Here is a 15631-nt window from a genome sequence, read left to right on the forward strand (position 1 = left end):
CTTTCCCGTCGTCTGGCAAACTGCAGGACGACGTAGTTCAGTCTTTAGCGGGGCGAAAGCAATTCATCTCAGGCTACTGATGCTGTCGGGCCCATATCCCCCTTTCCATATCCCATGAGCTGTGCCCCCACGTCAAAATATGTCACTTCTGGCATAAACACGCTCATGAAGGATCCGTTGTTGAAAAGGGACGGGAGGTAGTGTAGATACATAATGACCGCAGATAGCACAGCACAGAATTAAAGACCTAGACAATACCCTAGGACAAATGTTATATATTGGCTAGCTTATGCTGCAGACGAGGCCTCTGTCGATAATGCATCCAGGGCCGAAACTTGCTGCACCTTCTTCTTGTTCCCCTTCCCTCGGAGCACGTTCTCGATGAAGTACTCTCCAGCCTGTCAATGGCAATGAGCATAGTGGTAAAAGGCACTCGAGGACCACGAACCTTATAGCTGCTTCGCACCAATGGGCCGCTGGCGACATACAAGAAGCCCAAGTCTTCAGCGACCTGCTTCCATCTGTCAAACTCGGCTGGTTCCACGTAGCGCTCGACCTTCATATGCCGCTTCGTGGGCCGCATGTACTGGCCGAAAGTAACTACGTCCACGTCAATCTTGCGCAACTCTGAGAGAGCTATCTGTGAGTCCTCGAGTCCCAAAAAACAAGGGAAGCACAAACCTCGCAGGGCATCCATGAGCTGGTCTTCAGTCTCACCCAGCCCGAGCATGATGCTCGTCTTCGTCACACGTACACCCTCTTTCTTCGCGTGCTCGAGAACCTGGAGAGTCCGGCGGAAGCTGGCCCGCCGATCGCGTACGAACGGCGTGAGTGCCTCGACAGTCTCTAAGTTATGCGCAAAAACGTCCAGCCCGGACTTTGCCACCAGTCCCACATGAGGCAGGGATCCGCCAAAGTCCCCGGTGAGTACTTCAACTAGGGTTTGAGGGGCCTTCTGCTTAATCTTGCGAACCGTCTCGGCGAGATGGTGGGCACCGCTATCCGCGAGATCTAGCAGGAGGTCAGGATAGTCCTTCTCGTCTCATGCACAGAATGCGCGCACCGTCTCGGTCGACCGTGGTGAGCACGATATAGCCCAACCCCCACCGGCTGATGGCTTCTGCAGTGTGCTCCGGCTCGTGAGGGTCCAAGGGTGGAGGTGTGCGTGAAGTCTTGACAGCGCAGAACCTACAGCCACGTGTGCATGTATCCCCCATTAACTGGCAGCGCACGGGCGTCAGCATCTACAGGACAAGTGACTCGGTGACGCAAGGTACTGACCATAATCGTGGCAGTCGCTGCTCTCTTGTTCTCCTCGTGGGTCGCACCCTTACTGCCGCCCCAGCAATCCCCAATATTCGGACATCGCGCTTCCTCGCAGACCGTGTGGAGGCCAAGACCGCGGAGGTCACTCTTTATCTTGTTATACGATGCGCCTGTCGGGATCTTGGTTTTCAGATGAGCAGGAAGTCTCGGCCTGTGCGGTATTAAAAACAAGCTTCCCCGGTTAGGCTAAAAGACCTACTGCTTGGTGTTGCCCAGCACGACTCGTTCCGGTGCATCTCCAGCAATGAAATCATCCAAGGACGGACCATCAGCTAACTGTTGACTGAACGTGGACGAAGAAGACGTCGCGAGCGAGCGCGAGCTTCGCCCGACATTCAGGAGCTTCCGCGAGGACTGCCGGAGTACACTCATGAAGGTCGAGCAGGGCAGGGCCGGGAGGGAGACGGCGGTGGAGGTGAGTCGGAAGGCCGCTGGGCTGAGAAAGACATCGGTGGCGCCGAGAACCGAAGTGGCTGTGCTTGCTTCCTAATCAAGCAGGCAACGATCGAAGCAGGCTTTGCGAACCTTTGCCACCCACTCGCCAGCCAGTACTTCGACTCTACGCTCGTCTTCTGAGACCTCTAGCATGCCCGTCAATATTAGGTCGCTTCCTACTCGTCCGCCTGTTGACGAATCCGTTGCAGGACCCCTACCCATGTCCGATGATTTCGCCGTAGCCCTTGGTGCATACCAGTAGCACAGACGCTTTCCCTCCACTCAAGCCTTCTAACCTCGGCTGCATTACAGGCCTCAAGGAAAGCTCTTTCGCCCATATACGGGAATTTCAGGCCAACATGACCGAGGAGGAACGCGTCCAGTACGTGTATGGAAGGCTGGTACGTCGGAACACGCAGTCGTCCTTATCCAGGTACCAAACTTGCAGCCTCCAGTTGGTCCGCCTCAGGATGGAACCGCAGGAACAACAAGATGTCATACTGAGCCGATTTACAGCAATCTGGCTGCTCAAGCTGCTGGAGCGATGGCGCGCGTCCGAAGACCCAGGGTCTGTCTATTCCTTGTTACTTCCTCACATCTCGGACAACGTGTACTTCCAAGTCTTCCTTGCGTCCCGTCATCCCGCCGCAAAAGATATGACCTTGCACTATGCTCAGCGCCTTGCGAAAGCAACCTGGTCGAGGGTAGAAGATAGTGACATGGTGTTCGACGCATGTCAGCATCTCTCGACCATGCTGGTATACGAGGACTCGGACACGGTCTTGCCCCGCGAGCTTACGGATGTCCTCATCGACAAGATAAGCGCATGGCAAATCGCATACGCTCATCTCCCGAACATGGCGCCCCTTCCCCGAGCTATTGGTCTGCTCAAACGTCAAGTCAGCTGGGTTCGTGAAGGGCGGAAGGTCAAGGAGCATATGGAGCGTGTACTGATGGCGTGCAACAAACCTGGCTGCACTGTCCCATACGTTCCGGGTACGGACACACTCCAGCAGTGTTCAGGATGCAAGACAGCTCGATATGTAAGTCTGTGTAACATCACCTGCGTAGCGTCGCATGACTGAGACTTCCTGCGAAGTGTTCTCCGGAGCATCAACGACAGCACGTACGTACAGTTCAATATGTTCGACCCTCACATTGACTAAAGCCTTACACAAGTGGAAAACGCACAAGCTGTTTTGTTTCCGACCAGCCTGGACGGAAGATTGAGATGACTGGTGTGGGCATGGTCTAATACGTTGTAACTATTGTACATAGTGCGATATCTGCTGAGCCCAATAGCCAGCTGGTCCAGAAATGTTACAATGAAACCATGAGTGGATTCCTCGATGTGTCAGACAGCGGTTGTCAGCAGAATCGTAAGGCGGACCTCTTCGGCAATGTCCGAGCGGAGTCTCGAGAGTGCTACTGCCTGAACCTTATTTTTCCTACCAATCCACACGAGCCAAAAGACACCCCCACCGACGTCCCGGGCCTCTACACACCTTCAGCAATGGTGAGTTCTCTCCTCTATGCATGCTTGCAGACTGGAGGCTGACAGTTATCGCAGGATTCATCAAAAGCCCCCGTCAAGCTCGCAAAAGTCATCAAGGTTTGCTTTGGCTGACCGTCATTCGAAGATATGCTCTCACCTCGACCCATTTCTCCTTGCTTTGCTTAGGTCCTCGGCCGGACAGGTTCTCGAGGTGGTGTCACCCAGGTCCGGGTAGAATTCATGGACGACACGAGCCGGACGATCATCCGTAACGTCAAGGGCCCGGTGCGGGAGGAGGATATCTTGGCTCTCCTGGAGAGTGAGCGTGAAGCCCGGTACGTCTCCCGCCTATCTTGGGAAGTCGTGATACTCACATACGTTCCGACTACAGCCGTCTGCGCTAGTCTGGTTATCTCGCTGTTCCCTACATCATTCCTGCTGTTGTCTCTGCATTTGTATCACTCAGGCTTGTTATATGATTCATGCTATGGTATGAAGTTCTCGCCCGCAGCGTATCTCGTGCGTCGCCAGCATGTATTCTCCGCTTCCGAGGAAGACAGATAGTGGCGCATCCTTGAGAGTTATGCCGCATACCGCTACATCGATTGTGCCAATCTGAGTTGAGCAGAAATAACTTATTCGCCACGTTCGCAACGGTGCGAGCTCTTCCGGGCTGTAGTCTCTGGATATGGGCATAACATTTGCTTGGAAAGTAACGTGCTTCGCGAGGTATCAGGGTTGTTCTCGCGAGGTGGATTACGATGTCTGTCTTGTTCTACCTTCTCTTTTGGCAAATCGTCAGCCATGCTACTTTCACGGCGTCTGCAACTGCCGAGATATGCGCACTTATATCGGAGGAGGCGGTCGGGCACAGGACTATTGGCCGCTAGCAAAACATCCCCTGCCGGTCTCATCGGGCCCAGTCAGCACGCCATCCCGCTGTCGCACGTCTGCTCATCGCAATGTTCCCCAGAGCCGCGTATGTCTCGCTCGTGACGAAAACCGAGTACCTGCCTGGCATTCTCGTGGTCGACCATTGCCTCAAGTCGGTTGGGTCGCGCTACCCGCTGGTGGTCATGGTCACCCCGACCCTCCCTGAGGAGGCCCGGAACGTCCTTGCCAGGCGGGGAATTGCTATGCGTGAGGTCGAACGGCTCAGTCCGAGGGCAGGCAGTCATAAGCTGGCCGCTCACGATGCCAGGTTCGACGATACGTGGACCAAGCTCCGGTGAGCAGGACGCCACGCGCATGACTGCGTATGTCTGACTGATGTCGGTACTCCAGAGCCTTCAGCCTGATCGAATACGAGGTATGGAGCCGACCGCGTACTCCGGGCAGACTCGTCTTACCTGGCCGCTGCAGCGCGTCGTCCTGATGGACTCGGACATGATCGTCCGGAGGAACATGGATGAACTCATGACGTTAGACCTGCCCAGGGGCTGGATCGCTGCTGCACACGCTTGCGCATGCAACCCCCGCAAGCTGAAGCACTACCCCTCGGATTGGTCAGTACCTCTTCGTCGACCTCTTAGCATCCTATAATGTCTGATATTGATATCCCGTTAAGGATACCTGAGAACTGCGCTTATACTCCCTTGAGCCATCCATCAGCTTTGACGAATCCAACGCCAATCACAGACTCTAGTCCTCGACCTTACCGCCTGCTTAATTCTGGTACAGTTGTTCTCTCGCCGTCCGAAGAAGTCATGAGGGATATTACCAATTTCCTGCACACTTCCCCCTTGGTCGCGACATTCTCTTTCCCTGACCAAGACTTGCTATCGGAATTCTTCAAAGGCCGGTGGAAGCCGCTTCCTTGGTGCTACAATGCACTGAAGACATTGAGAATTATCCACAAGCCCTTGTGGCGTGACGAAGAAATACGGTGTCTCCATTACATCCTCCACGACAAGCCATGGCATCGTCGGATAGGTGCCGAAGGTGCTGATGAACAGTACGAGGACATGCATAAATGGTGGTGGGATATGTTTGACGAGGTTGCGCGTGACATGCAGAAGTCAGACCCCGCAGGTTGGCAGCTCGTTTCTGCGCAGGTCGCACGGGCATAATGCCATTTAAGTAGTGCCATTCAAGTATGCGATCGTATAGTATGGGTTAACATTGCATACACGATACAGGATAATAATACATCTTAGATAATAATACGAAATTCTGTTCATCTTATGCTCGCCAGGCAACGTATACCTCGTCAGTCCGGAACCTAATGATTGATGAGCATGAAATAAGTATCTAAGGAAAGGCCCGGACTAACCGTTGTGTGCAAGTACTCTTTGAAATGGGCGTCGTAAGTCCCATCCTGAAACTCAAAAGGCCAGCCTGCGCGATCATGATACCATTGTCAATGCAGAACCTGAGCGTGTGTTGCTCAATACCAGTCTGCGCAAAGTACTGATCGTACCCACCGTTCATCCGTAGCGAACACCTTGCCCCCTCGCTCAGATGCCATTATGCCCATCATCTGCTGCAAGCGTTCATTGCCTTCCCAGCTGTTAGACGTAGCGAAACAACGGGTGAAAGTGAAGCGGACTTACTACCGACACCGCCTACAATTAGAACCTCCCTGCTACCGATGTGCGCCATGGCACGTTCAGTTATTTCTACAAGCATAGCAAAAACTGTTTCTTGCAACGAGAAGCAGAGGTCGGCGGGAGTGATGATATCTTCATCGAGAGTACTCTGAGCGTCCGGGCGGTATCGCTTGTCTTGTGTATACGCCTCTGCTGCAGTCAAGATCCCTGAGAGGCTCACGTCCATTCCTTTCGTAGTGTATGGCAGCGGTAGGAGGCGTTTCCCCCTGTCATTCTGTCAGCAGAGCCTGTATGGAGGAGTCCCCGTATCATACAGACTTCTTTGCTTCTTGTTCGATGTTATACCCAGGAAAGGGGTCATTGCTCAAGTTGATGACCCTTGCGAATCGGTCTAGACAGTTCCCCACCGCGATATCCAGTGTCTCTCCGAATATGCGATATCGCTGCTTAGAATACGCGATCACTTGCGAGTTGCCGCCGGAGACATAGAGGACGACGGGATTCTGTGCACCGGTGACGACCCGCCCCATTTCAATATCTGTGCATGAATATTAGAAGACATGGTCCTCGGAACAAGTCTGGCTGCTCACGGCCTACGCAGTGGTTTACCCCCACTAAAGGCTTGTCATATAGTAGGGAAAGCGTGCGGGCGACGAGAGCGACGGAGACTAGGGGAGCTCCCATCCCAGGACCTGCACCAGACCCCACTGTAAGCTGACACGGCGGGCGTACATTCTGAAATAGCTTTACCTTTGGTATAACATATGCAATCTATGTCATGCATAGAGATACCGGCCTGCTTGACCGCATCTTCGATCACTGTCAGTGCCCATTGTCGATGGTGCTGGGCTGTCTCCCTCGGAAGGAACCCCTCCCCCGGGGGTGTCATATGTGTATGGCGTATATTGGATAGCACAACAGACGAGCCGTCCGCATCGTGTTTTATTACACCAGCACCCAGTTTATTGGCAGATCCTTCAAGACCCAATGCATAGTACGCCCGATCTAATCACAAGATGAGCTGAATTATACACCTAAGTCATGCAATCCTACCGGGCTTCTTCAGCGGCGAGACTTTACGAAGTCGTCCAGGCATGTTGGAAGAACGAATCTGCTAAGCTCTGCGTGAAAGGTGAGAGTGCAAGTCACTGAGGCAAGTGCCATTGACATGACTCGCGTCGAAGTGCGGATGTTGCGGATGCCAGTGATCGACAGCAGTCGGCATATCTTTTAGAATTATCTGACATGCAATTGACATGGACGAACTCTAAATCTACGATGGAGTGGTGCACAAACGCATTGTCCATCTCATTCGCAGCGATATGTATCTGGCCTCCGAATGTATCCTCCTCAACTAAATACCACGAAGCTGCGCATAAATGCAAAAGATATACGGCGAATTACGTCTATGACCATACATATAACCTAACAAAAACTTTTCAAAACATGGTCAAAACCCGCTCAAAGCATGAACGTGAGCGGGTTCTCGAGGTAACCCTTAAAGGCGGACAACCAGCGCGCGCCCACAGCCCCATCCACCGTCCGGTGATCCGAGCTCAATGTCACCTTCATGATGTTGACAGTCTTGAAACCGCGCTCCTCCTCAGGTGCGGGCACCAGAGTCGGGGAAGTCGAGCCAATCGCAAGGATGCACGACTGGGGAGGGTTGATGATAGCCGTGAAATGGCTGATGTCGTACATTCCCAAGTTGGATACCGTGAAGGTGCCGCCCTGCAAGGAGACTGGTCAGTATAACCCACGCGTGATGGAATACGTCCTGCTGTACCTGATACTCTTGAGGTTGCAACTTGCCATCACGGGCCTTCTTCGCCAAAGACTTCGCCTCCGACGAGATAGTAGCCAGACCTTTCGAACCGACGTCCTTGATTATAGGCGTGATCAATCCAGTTGGCGTAGCTACGGCCACGGAAATGTCAGCCTTCTTGTACCTGCAACCACTTGTGAGCGTCATATTGCACTGCAATGTAAGTCTTCTTACTGTCGGATGACCTCTCCCAACCAGGCCGAGTTAGCCTCCGGGACATCGGACAATGCACAAGCCACGGCCTTGAGGATGAAGTCGTTGACGCTCAACTTCGCGGCCTTGTCCTTCTCAGACAAAGTCTTGTTAAATACTTCCCGTAACTTCAAGACCTTGTCCATGTTGATGTCGACCGTGAGGTAGTAGTGAGGGAGTTCTTGCTTCGACTGGGTCAGACGGGTCCCTATAGTACGACGCATGCTGCTGATGGGAACGTCCGTGTACTCCGGCAGAGCAGCGGAAGGTTGAGGAGTTGCAGTAGTGGCAGCTGCACCTGCGCTCGGCTGGTATTTCTCAACATCCTCGCGGAGAATCCTGCCGTTAGGACCAGAACCCTTGACCTTGGATAAGGGAACCCCACGTTCGAGAGCAATCTTCTTCGCGATTGGGGACGCGAATATCCGGTCACCGGCAGGAAGTTCGGACTTGGTCTCAGCGGGAGGGGATTCCTTCGGTGGTGCCGGATTCGACTCCTCCTGCTTCGGCGGCGGAGGGGGGGCGGCCTCTTCCTTCTTGGGCTGTGAAGAAGGAGCTGAAGCGGCCTCTGCAGCCAGCGCCTCCGCACCAGACAAGTCATCGCCTTCTTCAGCAACAATTGCGATCGGGGTACCGACGGCGATGTTTTTGGCCCCATCCTGGGCCTATAAATGAACTGTGTCAGGACTGCTACTGAGCAAGAAGAGGTGACACTAACGATGATTTTGGCGACGATACCATCGTCCTGCGCCTCGACATCAATTGTGGCTTTATCGGTTTCCTGTGCCAGACGCGGGTTAAGTAGACGCGACGGGCGGAATATACTTTAGGCGCACAATCTCGAGAAGGACGTCGCCTGCCGCAAAAGACTCTCCCTCCTTCTTTTTCCAAGACGCAATGCCGCCCTCAGTCATCGTCGGACTCATAGCAGGCATTGCGAACTTGGAGAGCGCATTCCTCCGAGCGGAGACGTGTATACCTAAGTCGAACAGGTCAGTGCCGAGGCTTGACGCCGCCGCCAACGATACGTACGCCGCGACAGAATACGAGCCAGAGAGGACGACATGTTGACCGAGAGAGCAGCGAGCGTGTGTGCAGCCAGCAAGCCAACTTTTACTTGGGAAGGAGTGACACGACTATGTCCGAGATGACAAACAGCGGCAAATTCCCGCCCACGTCTCTCCGAGGTATCGTTACGGCCGTCCCGCGTCCGACCCGCGTCCCCACCCTCAACACCGTGTACGTTCGGAATGGCAGCCGACCTCGTTCTCCCAGGACAGCCCATCCAGCTGCCCAGGGGTCCCGCCCCGCAGCTGGGCACCGGTGTCTACAGCAGGGACGGCCAAGTCAGAGCCAGTCTCCTCGGTGTCCCCCGCCAGGAAGGATCTGTCGGTCTTTCTCTTCTATGTTCGCTTACATCGGCTTGAAATGATATGGGACTTGTTTGGGCTCTCTATGTTATTTAGACTCTGACTATATCGCGAATAACGCCGCGAGCCCCAGTGCCTAACTCGATAGTGCTTGGTTCTGTCACTCGGCTCACACCCGTACAAGCTATGGTCGCGATTACAGTCGTCGACGGGGTTCCTTTGCCCCTCGGTGAAGAGTTTACTGGCGTCATTCGTGCGCAAGACGTTCGGTCCACAGAGAAGGACAAGGTCAAGATAGGTGATTGCTTCAGAGGCGGGGATGTCGTCAAAGGCCTGGTGGTACGTGTCTTGCAGCTGCTGTGACGGTTTGACCGACGTTATTGCAGATATCTCTCGGTGATGCTAGGAGTTATTATATCACCACTGCCCGTAACGATCTTGGAGTGATATTTGCAACGAGCGAAGCGGGTGAGTCGTCCAATTCTGTGAGAGCGAACTACATTTCACACCTATCTCCCAGGTGCTACCATGGAGCCCGTATCATGGCAAGAAATGCGCTGCCCAATGACTGGGAGACTCGAGAAACGAAAATGCGCTAAACCTGAGGGACTGTAGCTGCCCCACCCCTTAGCAATACACGTAGGATAGTCGAATAGAGAATACTATACTGTAATAAGATGACAATGAGGCAGAGCTCGTTTCCATTGTGCCCCGTCAGGACAGGCGCATATAACGAGCAAGGTGAGAACGCGCGGGCCAAACAGCTGCGCCACCGTCGCGTGTCGGCCTACATTCGTCGAATCACACGGAAGCAGCATCTCCTTCAAGTTCAACATCCCCGGCCGTGGGGGTGGTCTCTCTCGCAACCAGGCTCTGGTTTGGGTGTCGTATACCCTCTGGTTTGACACTGGATTATGACCGCTGTTCTCTCTGCGACTGATCCTCTCAGGCGGGATAGGATCATGGGGCACGATGATAATCAGATCAAGTATGCGTAGCGTTGCATGTTCGGGAGTTACAGACATTGAAACCTCATGCGTTGCAGTTTCTCTACCGTACCGACGGACTGGAGGGCGAAGTACAACGAGGTGGCCGATATGCTGGCAGAAACTCGCGCCGAACTCGAAGACTTCCAGAACTCCAGCAAGGAACTGGAAGAGGAGTTGGAAAGAGAATTGGAGAGAACAGAGAAGGCCCAGCAGGAGCTGAAGGTGAAGGCCGCCAGAGCCGAGTCCGAGAGAGACGAATGGAAGGTTAGCTCATGCCAGCCACTCCGCGGAACATCTGTGCTGACTGTTTCTCCAGAATAAGTTTATGTCCCTTCAAACTACCCATAATACAACCACCACTTCTCTGCAGCGCGAGCTGGACACGCTGAGACAGGAGCATCAGCACGTTAAAGTGCAATTGCGGGAGCTAGAGATGGGTAATGATGATCTGGAGCGGAATGAGAGGGCCATCTCTTCTAGCCTGGCTGACATCGAGTCGAAATATTCCCGAGTATTGGAGGAGAAGATTCTTTTAGAACATGAGCTGCTGGACAAGGCTCACTTGGAAGAGGAGTGTCAGCGTCTAAGAGACGAGCTGAGAGGTGGGCTCTCATTATCCCCGGCCGCAGGAACATACTGACACGTTTCTCAGATGCTAATGAAGAAATATCCGTCATAAAGGACCAGCTGGCTGCGGTACAAGCACGACAGGTAGTGACAGAGCTGTCTACCCCGCCATCGTCTGCGCCAGCTTCAGATGAGAATCTTCTTAGCACAGCGCCTCCGGCTGATCTACAGCTTTCCGATCTCTCGCCCCCATGTCTAGAGCCTTCAGCAGCACCGCCAGTTGCACCACCTTCTCCGCCAGCTGAACCGGATACGCCTAAGCAGACGGCGCAGCGGTCGCCGTTCAACCCAACTCGTTCCATCAGGCCCCCTGGCTCAAGCTCATCTCCTTTCGCGCGCTCAACCACCTTGCCAACATTATATACTCGTGGTACTCCTAAGACTCCGACGTCCAGACCAGGACTGGCCACCCGTACTTCATCAACGAGCACAACAAGTATTACTACCACTACCGGAACTGCCTCTAGGAGTAAAGGTGTCCAAATGGTGTCGGAGATGCGTGCACGGGTGAAGAATTTGGAACAGAAGATCCATACCCGCGTGCCTCGCTTGCGGATGGGCAGCGTGACAGGCAAAAATCCTGTGGCAGAATCGACGTCTAGCCCTATAGCAAGCACGTCGTCGCCTGTCCCATCCACTAGTTCTTCGACCCTGCGATCAGAGACTTCAAGAAGGAGTGCTGAGAGCTACGACAGCCAGAAGAGCGAAACGAAGCGAGTGGTATCCCCAGCAGACTCTACAGGCTGGGTCCTCATTATGGAGGATTCGCCTACTCCCGTGAAGGAGAAGGATAAGGAGCGCCGAAGATCATCAAGCCCCCTCCGACCCTTAGCACCCAGTGCTTTCCGTTCTCCGAAGTCGAGCCTAGATGAGACTGAGTCGTTCACGAATACAAGCAGAAGGAGCCAGTATGCCCTGTCGAAGAGTACTACCGGAATAAGGCGCCCGCAGTCCCGGCTATCGGACGGGAGAACGAGTGCCAGTACGGCTACTACTGCCAGCTCCATCCATACTCCCCTGTCCTCCCGACCTTGCACGCCGACGTTCCTGCCCCTGCCTACAAGCAGCATTCATTCAACTTCGAATTTGAAGAAATCCGTAGGGCCTGGGGCAAAACCACCTTCACAGCCTAAACGTTCATCATTGGGTCACAGCCCGGTCAAGGGTGGCTTCAGTTTCCGCGAGAGACCATACACCATGCCAGCGCCGCCCAGACCGGAGAGTGAGGCGTCTTCGTCCTCTGCCAGAACGTCGAGCGATAATCATGGGCATGGAAGCCCCAACACCGAGAAAGAATTACCACGATTCCCCCAAAGCCAGTCAAACGTGACTCTGCGGCCACCATCCAAGTTTGCAATGAGTTCCTCGTTGCTGTCGCAGAGCAGAATCGGACGGCCTTCCGGGGGTAGGAGAAGTGGCGGGGGTGATCTTTCCGATGACCCGTCTTCTGGTGACAGAACTCGAGGTAGATCTGGTAGCACTGTGTATGGTCGCAGTGCTGCTTGATTTTGATCGACGGTTCAGCCGTATTCTCTCACCTGATCGCGTCATGTTGCATGCTTTCGCGTCTGCTGTATTGTCTTCTCTTCATTGACTTATGGGAATTCTTATTATTTCACCCTCATACGGCAAGGGTTGTTCTTATATTCCACCACTGTGCTTTTAATCATTTACCCCCCTTCACAACGCAAAACCCAAAACCCACATTCCTTCCCCTACCGGTGCAATACGTATAATCCGTACATTCCTCCCGCCATTCCTTATGCCCTATAAACCATGACGATATGATGATATACCTAGTAGTTAGGAGATGACGGTGATGAAGAGATAGTAGTGCCAGTTGTGTCTTGTATATGAGAGCTGCTTGGCAATGGTAGTACTTAATGCGCTCATGAGTAACCCGCGTCATGCATTGTGGCGGTGGCCTCGACTTGCCACAAACCTACCACCATGTCTCCGCCTACCTCCCCTCTTCCTCGGTCGCTCAATCGTCAAGCGGTCCTTGACGAGGACGAATACACTGCTGCATTGTCTCACATCATAGCTCGTGACTTCTTCCCTTCCCTTGTACACCTTGACGCGACCAATGACTACTTGGATGCTCTGCGCTCCGAGGACCCGCAACTTATTCATGCAAGCGTCCGCCGCCTCGAACAACTTTCTACTCCCGCGACACGAAGCGGGCGGACCTGGCAAACTCCGTCGCAGACGCCGTATGGTCTCGGTCCGTCCGAGACACCTCTGCGCACCCCTCGGAGTGAAGCACCTGCCAAACGAGCTCGGTATGATACAGATATGAACCTAGATGCCTTCCAGGCTAGGTACACCTCCGAAGACAACTCAAGCTTTACGGAGATATTAGACGACGAGAATCGGAAGAGGAGAGAGAAGTGGAGCTGGGCATGGGAGGCACAGAAGAAGGTCGAAGCGCAGAAGGAGAGGCTTCTTGAGGACAGGAAGAGGAGTCTCATTGAGGCCGCTCCGGGGCCAGGAGTTAGGGAGAAGTTTCTCATCGAGAACCCAACGCCGGCAGGATTAATCACCGATGGACGCACGCCCGACGAAGAGAATAAGAAGTCGGATCCCTCTGACTCAAGTAAAGGGAAGGAGGTGGCTCTGCACGACCAGGGGCACGATGAGACTGACGTTATGGCACCGAAGAAGGACAAGCGTCCTGCTGGAGTGGATGGCTGGCATTTCAAGGTAAGTGCATGTCGCAATGTCTTGACGTACCCGCACACTTATCCTTCGACAGGCGAGGAACGCGCTAATGTTTCCTCCAGACGCCGATGTCACTCCTTACGATGCAGCGGGCTCGTCATCCAAACAGGATAGTGAACCCGTGGTACCTAAGGTCATCAAGTACAACAGTACTCGACTCCCTGAACAGGAGGCAAGCCACCGGGAAAGCCAGTCTGAACCTCCAAGCCCGACGCGCAGTAGGATTGACGCGGCCATAGCTGGCACACCCTGTACGTTCGTTACGGTTGCGTAGGTGTCCATGCACTCACATATATCAGATCGTCCGAAGTCTCCTACTATCAACAACTTCTCCCTCGTCCCTGCAGTTCCATCTCCCACACCATCACAGCTTGGACCCGCAGCTGTTAAGCAGCTTATGACGTGGGGTACTATAACAGCCACGCCGAGAGTACTGGACCCTGAGGACGACGCTGCCACTATGCCACCACCGAAAACACCATTTCATATCCCTGCCCCCACCAGTCGTGAAGCACTCTCTCATAAACTTTCCGCGAATGCTGCAAAGAGTCTGAAGGCTAAAGCAGGCTTGCTTAGCGGCTCGGGATCACGCGCGTCCGCTGTGACCCGGACCCCCGGCCCAATTACACCTGGGATCAGAGGAAGGAAGGGCTCTATGCCTCCACCGTCTTGGACACCTCGGAAGATCGACGCAACGGATAACCTCACACCAGCAGCTCGACGGCTGCTGGACAAGACTACCATGGGTACCGCTGCTGTGAGAAGAGCAGAAGCTATGGGTCGGACAGCGGGGTGGGAGGGGAATGGGAAGCGGGAGACTGATCTAAATAGAGTGCGATGGACACCTACGCCTAGTCCAGTGACTAGGAGATGATCGTGGTATTCACATATACGACATAATAGGCTGGTGCATATTACAGGGAATACGTGATCGTCCTACAGGCCATGCGTGAAAGTGAAGGAAACATAGCATCCACACATGCCGATGTCAGTCAGGACTCTGTAACTTTCTGTTTTTTCGACGCTGGTTGGGATTCAGATTCGTTGGCTTGATCGGTATTGGGTCTCTTTGCAGTCTCAGTCGACGCGGCAGAAGACGCCACTTTCTTCTGCTTCTTCTTGACCAGCACCCCTTTCAGAGAGTTCTTCGCGCTCTTCCCAGTAGAAGCCGTGTTGGCCGGCTTGGCCGGTTTGCTACCGGTGGTTACACCTGAGGACGGCTTTGCGCCATTCCCTGAACTCTGAGGTGTCCCAGTTGTATCGGTCAGCACAGGGGACGACTTGTTAGCCAAGGCTTCGCGAGCAGCTACGGCCCTAATAGGTATTACCATTTGGTCAGAATTGTGAGACTGTCGGCAGGAGTTTCACTCACTGTCTGAAGGATCTCAATTCTTCGTTGTCCTGTTCCTGGCGAGCGCGTTCCTCTTCTTCCTGCCTCTCTCGCACGGTATCTAAAAACAGTACTTCGTCTTCCTCGAGGGCCCGGAATTGATTTGCTGCAAAGAGGTAAAGCCATTGGGTTCAATCAGCGACCCGGGTGGCAGGAGATTACGAACCTAAACGATTCCGCTCTTCCCATTCTTCCTGCTTTGCTGCCTATACATCGTTAGTCGAGGAAAAGGTACGTGGGCAAGCGACATACTTTGTTTGCAGCAAGTTTCTACCGGTCGTAAGTCGCGCCTAAAGTGGTCAGTCCACGCAGGGATATGAGTAGTCCGCGGCTCACCTCTGCTAAGCTTCTCCCGTCGTACGAGTCTTCAGTAGGCTGTGGTGGGGGCTCTTGACCCAATCTTATTCACGACGACATTCAGCAATGAAGACCAGCAGCAGTGGAACTCTTCGACTTGCGTACCGTGCATACGCAGCTTTCCACTGTTCCTCCCTCCTCTTCCGGGTTGTCTCGATTTCATCTTGAGATACGAAGCGAGACCCGACCGTGCCAGATGAGAGCGACGGGATCGATTCTTCCATGGCTGCAAGTCGGTGTTAGAGAGCTTGGTGTATGCGTACCAATTATGCGGGACGACACCAAAGCCATGAACCGCTCGGTTCAGCGCCGAGGTTAGGGTCTCGGCACGGGTCATCGGGCGGACATAATCGGA

The 15631-nt window shown here is 53.8% G+C and overlaps 10 protein-coding genes across 10 annotated transcripts; 6 read left to right on the plus strand and 4 right to left on the minus strand.

Moving 5' to 3' along the window:
• Positions 1-287: 287 nt before the first annotated feature.
• Positions 288-1698, minus strand: GLOTRDRAFT_30989 (uncharacterized protein; the record flags this gene model as incomplete). The annotated part of the gene is made up of 6 exons (XM_007862036.1): positions 288-398; positions 449-627; positions 682-1011; positions 1064-1220; positions 1282-1477; positions 1526-1698. The coding sequence occupies 6 exons, from the start codon at positions 1696-1698 to the stop codon at positions 288-290; spliced, it is 1146 nt and encodes a 381-aa protein (XP_007860227.1).
• A 179-nt stretch (positions 1699-1877) lies between these two features.
• Positions 1878-3102, plus strand: GLOTRDRAFT_135335 (uncharacterized protein). The gene is made up of 5 exons (XM_007862850.1): positions 1878-2009; positions 2074-2162; positions 2217-2804; positions 2861-2887; positions 2941-3102. Exons 1-5 carry the CDS (start codon positions 1913-1915, stop codon positions 2989-2991), a joined length of 852 nt encoding a protein of 283 aa, XP_007861041.1. The 5' UTR covers positions 1878-1912; the 3' UTR covers positions 2992-3102.
• Positions 3103-3328: 226 nt separating this feature from the next.
• Positions 3329-3820, plus strand: GLOTRDRAFT_32099 (uncharacterized protein; the record flags this gene model as incomplete). Its single annotated transcript, XM_007862097.1, has 2 exons — positions 3329-3373; positions 3443-3820. Coding segments are annotated over 2 exons (423 nt in total), but the record flags the coding sequence as incomplete, so codon positions are not given.
• A 398-nt stretch (positions 3821-4218) lies between these two features.
• On the plus strand, positions 4219-5325 carry GLOTRDRAFT_135336 (nucleotide-diphospho-sugar transferase; the record flags this gene model as incomplete). The annotated part of the gene is made up of 4 exons (XM_007862851.1): positions 4219-4484; positions 4541-4565; positions 4619-4761; positions 4824-5325. The coding sequence occupies 4 exons, from the start codon at positions 4219-4221 to the stop codon at positions 5323-5325; spliced, it is 936 nt and encodes a 311-aa protein (XP_007861042.1).
• A 29-nt stretch (positions 5326-5354) lies between these two features.
• Positions 5355-6988, minus strand: GLOTRDRAFT_135337 (peptidase M22, glycoprotease). Its single transcript, XM_007862852.1, has 8 exons — positions 6859-6988; positions 6556-6810; positions 6396-6497; positions 6124-6343; positions 5809-6071; positions 5680-5755; positions 5529-5627; positions 5355-5477 (listed from the first exon to the last, which is right to left on the minus strand). Exons 1-8 carry the CDS (start codon positions 6899-6901, stop codon positions 5438-5440), a joined length of 1098 nt encoding a protein of 365 aa, XP_007861043.1. The 5' UTR covers positions 6902-6988; the 3' UTR covers positions 5355-5437.
• Positions 6989-7022: 34 nt separating this feature from the next.
• GLOTRDRAFT_113265 (dihydrolipoamide acetyltransferase) lies at positions 7023-8982 on the minus strand. Its single transcript, XM_007862853.1, has 6 exons — positions 8855-8982; positions 8659-8801; positions 8541-8603; positions 7805-8487; positions 7592-7754; positions 7023-7536 (listed from the first exon to the last, which is right to left on the minus strand). The coding sequence occupies exons 1-6, from the start codon at positions 8886-8888 to the stop codon at positions 7267-7269; spliced, it is 1356 nt and encodes a 451-aa protein (XP_007861044.1). The 5' UTR covers positions 8889-8982; the 3' UTR covers positions 7023-7266.
• A 90-nt stretch (positions 8983-9072) lies between these two features.
• Positions 9073-9903, plus strand: GLOTRDRAFT_68563 (uncharacterized protein; the record flags this gene model as incomplete). Its single annotated transcript, XM_007862854.1, has 4 exons — positions 9073-9210; positions 9289-9531; positions 9579-9660; positions 9713-9903. The coding sequence occupies 4 exons, from the start codon at positions 9073-9075 to the stop codon at positions 9805-9807; spliced, it is 558 nt and encodes a 185-aa protein (XP_007861045.1). The 3' UTR covers positions 9808-9903.
• Positions 9904-10106: 203 nt separating this feature from the next.
• GLOTRDRAFT_31887 (uncharacterized protein) lies at positions 10107-12314 on the plus strand (the record flags this gene model as incomplete). The annotated part of the gene is made up of 5 exons (XM_007862089.1): positions 10107-10180; positions 10238-10445; positions 10498-10783; positions 10834-12043; positions 12086-12314. 5 exons carry the CDS (start codon positions 10107-10109, stop codon positions 12312-12314), a joined length of 2007 nt encoding a protein of 668 aa, XP_007860280.1.
• A 439-nt stretch (positions 12315-12753) lies between these two features.
• GLOTRDRAFT_68567 (uncharacterized protein) lies at positions 12754-14403 on the plus strand (the record flags this gene model as incomplete). Its single annotated transcript, XM_007862855.1, has 3 exons — positions 12754-13511; positions 13564-13780; positions 13829-14403. The coding sequence occupies exons 1-3, from the start codon at positions 12759-12761 to the stop codon at positions 14401-14403; spliced, it is 1545 nt and encodes a 514-aa protein (XP_007861046.1). The 5' UTR covers positions 12754-12758.
• A 118-nt stretch (positions 14404-14521) lies between these two features.
• Positions 14522-15500, minus strand: GLOTRDRAFT_124454 (uncharacterized protein; the record flags this gene model as incomplete). Its single annotated transcript, XM_007862856.1, has 6 exons — positions 14522-14843; positions 14902-15025; positions 15086-15125; positions 15172-15189; positions 15256-15319; positions 15382-15500. 6 exons carry the CDS (start codon positions 15498-15500, stop codon positions 14522-14524), a joined length of 687 nt encoding a protein of 228 aa, XP_007861047.1.
• Positions 15501-15631: the final 131 nt, after the last annotated feature.

The sequence above is a fragment of the Gloeophyllum trabeum genome, assembly GCF_000344685.1.
Source record: "Gloeophyllum trabeum ATCC 11539 unplaced genomic scaffold GLOTRscaffold_00001, whole genome shotgun sequence".
In the NCBI taxonomy this organism is placed as follows: domain Eukaryota; kingdom Fungi; phylum Basidiomycota; class Agaricomycetes; order Gloeophyllales; family Gloeophyllaceae; genus Gloeophyllum; species Gloeophyllum trabeum.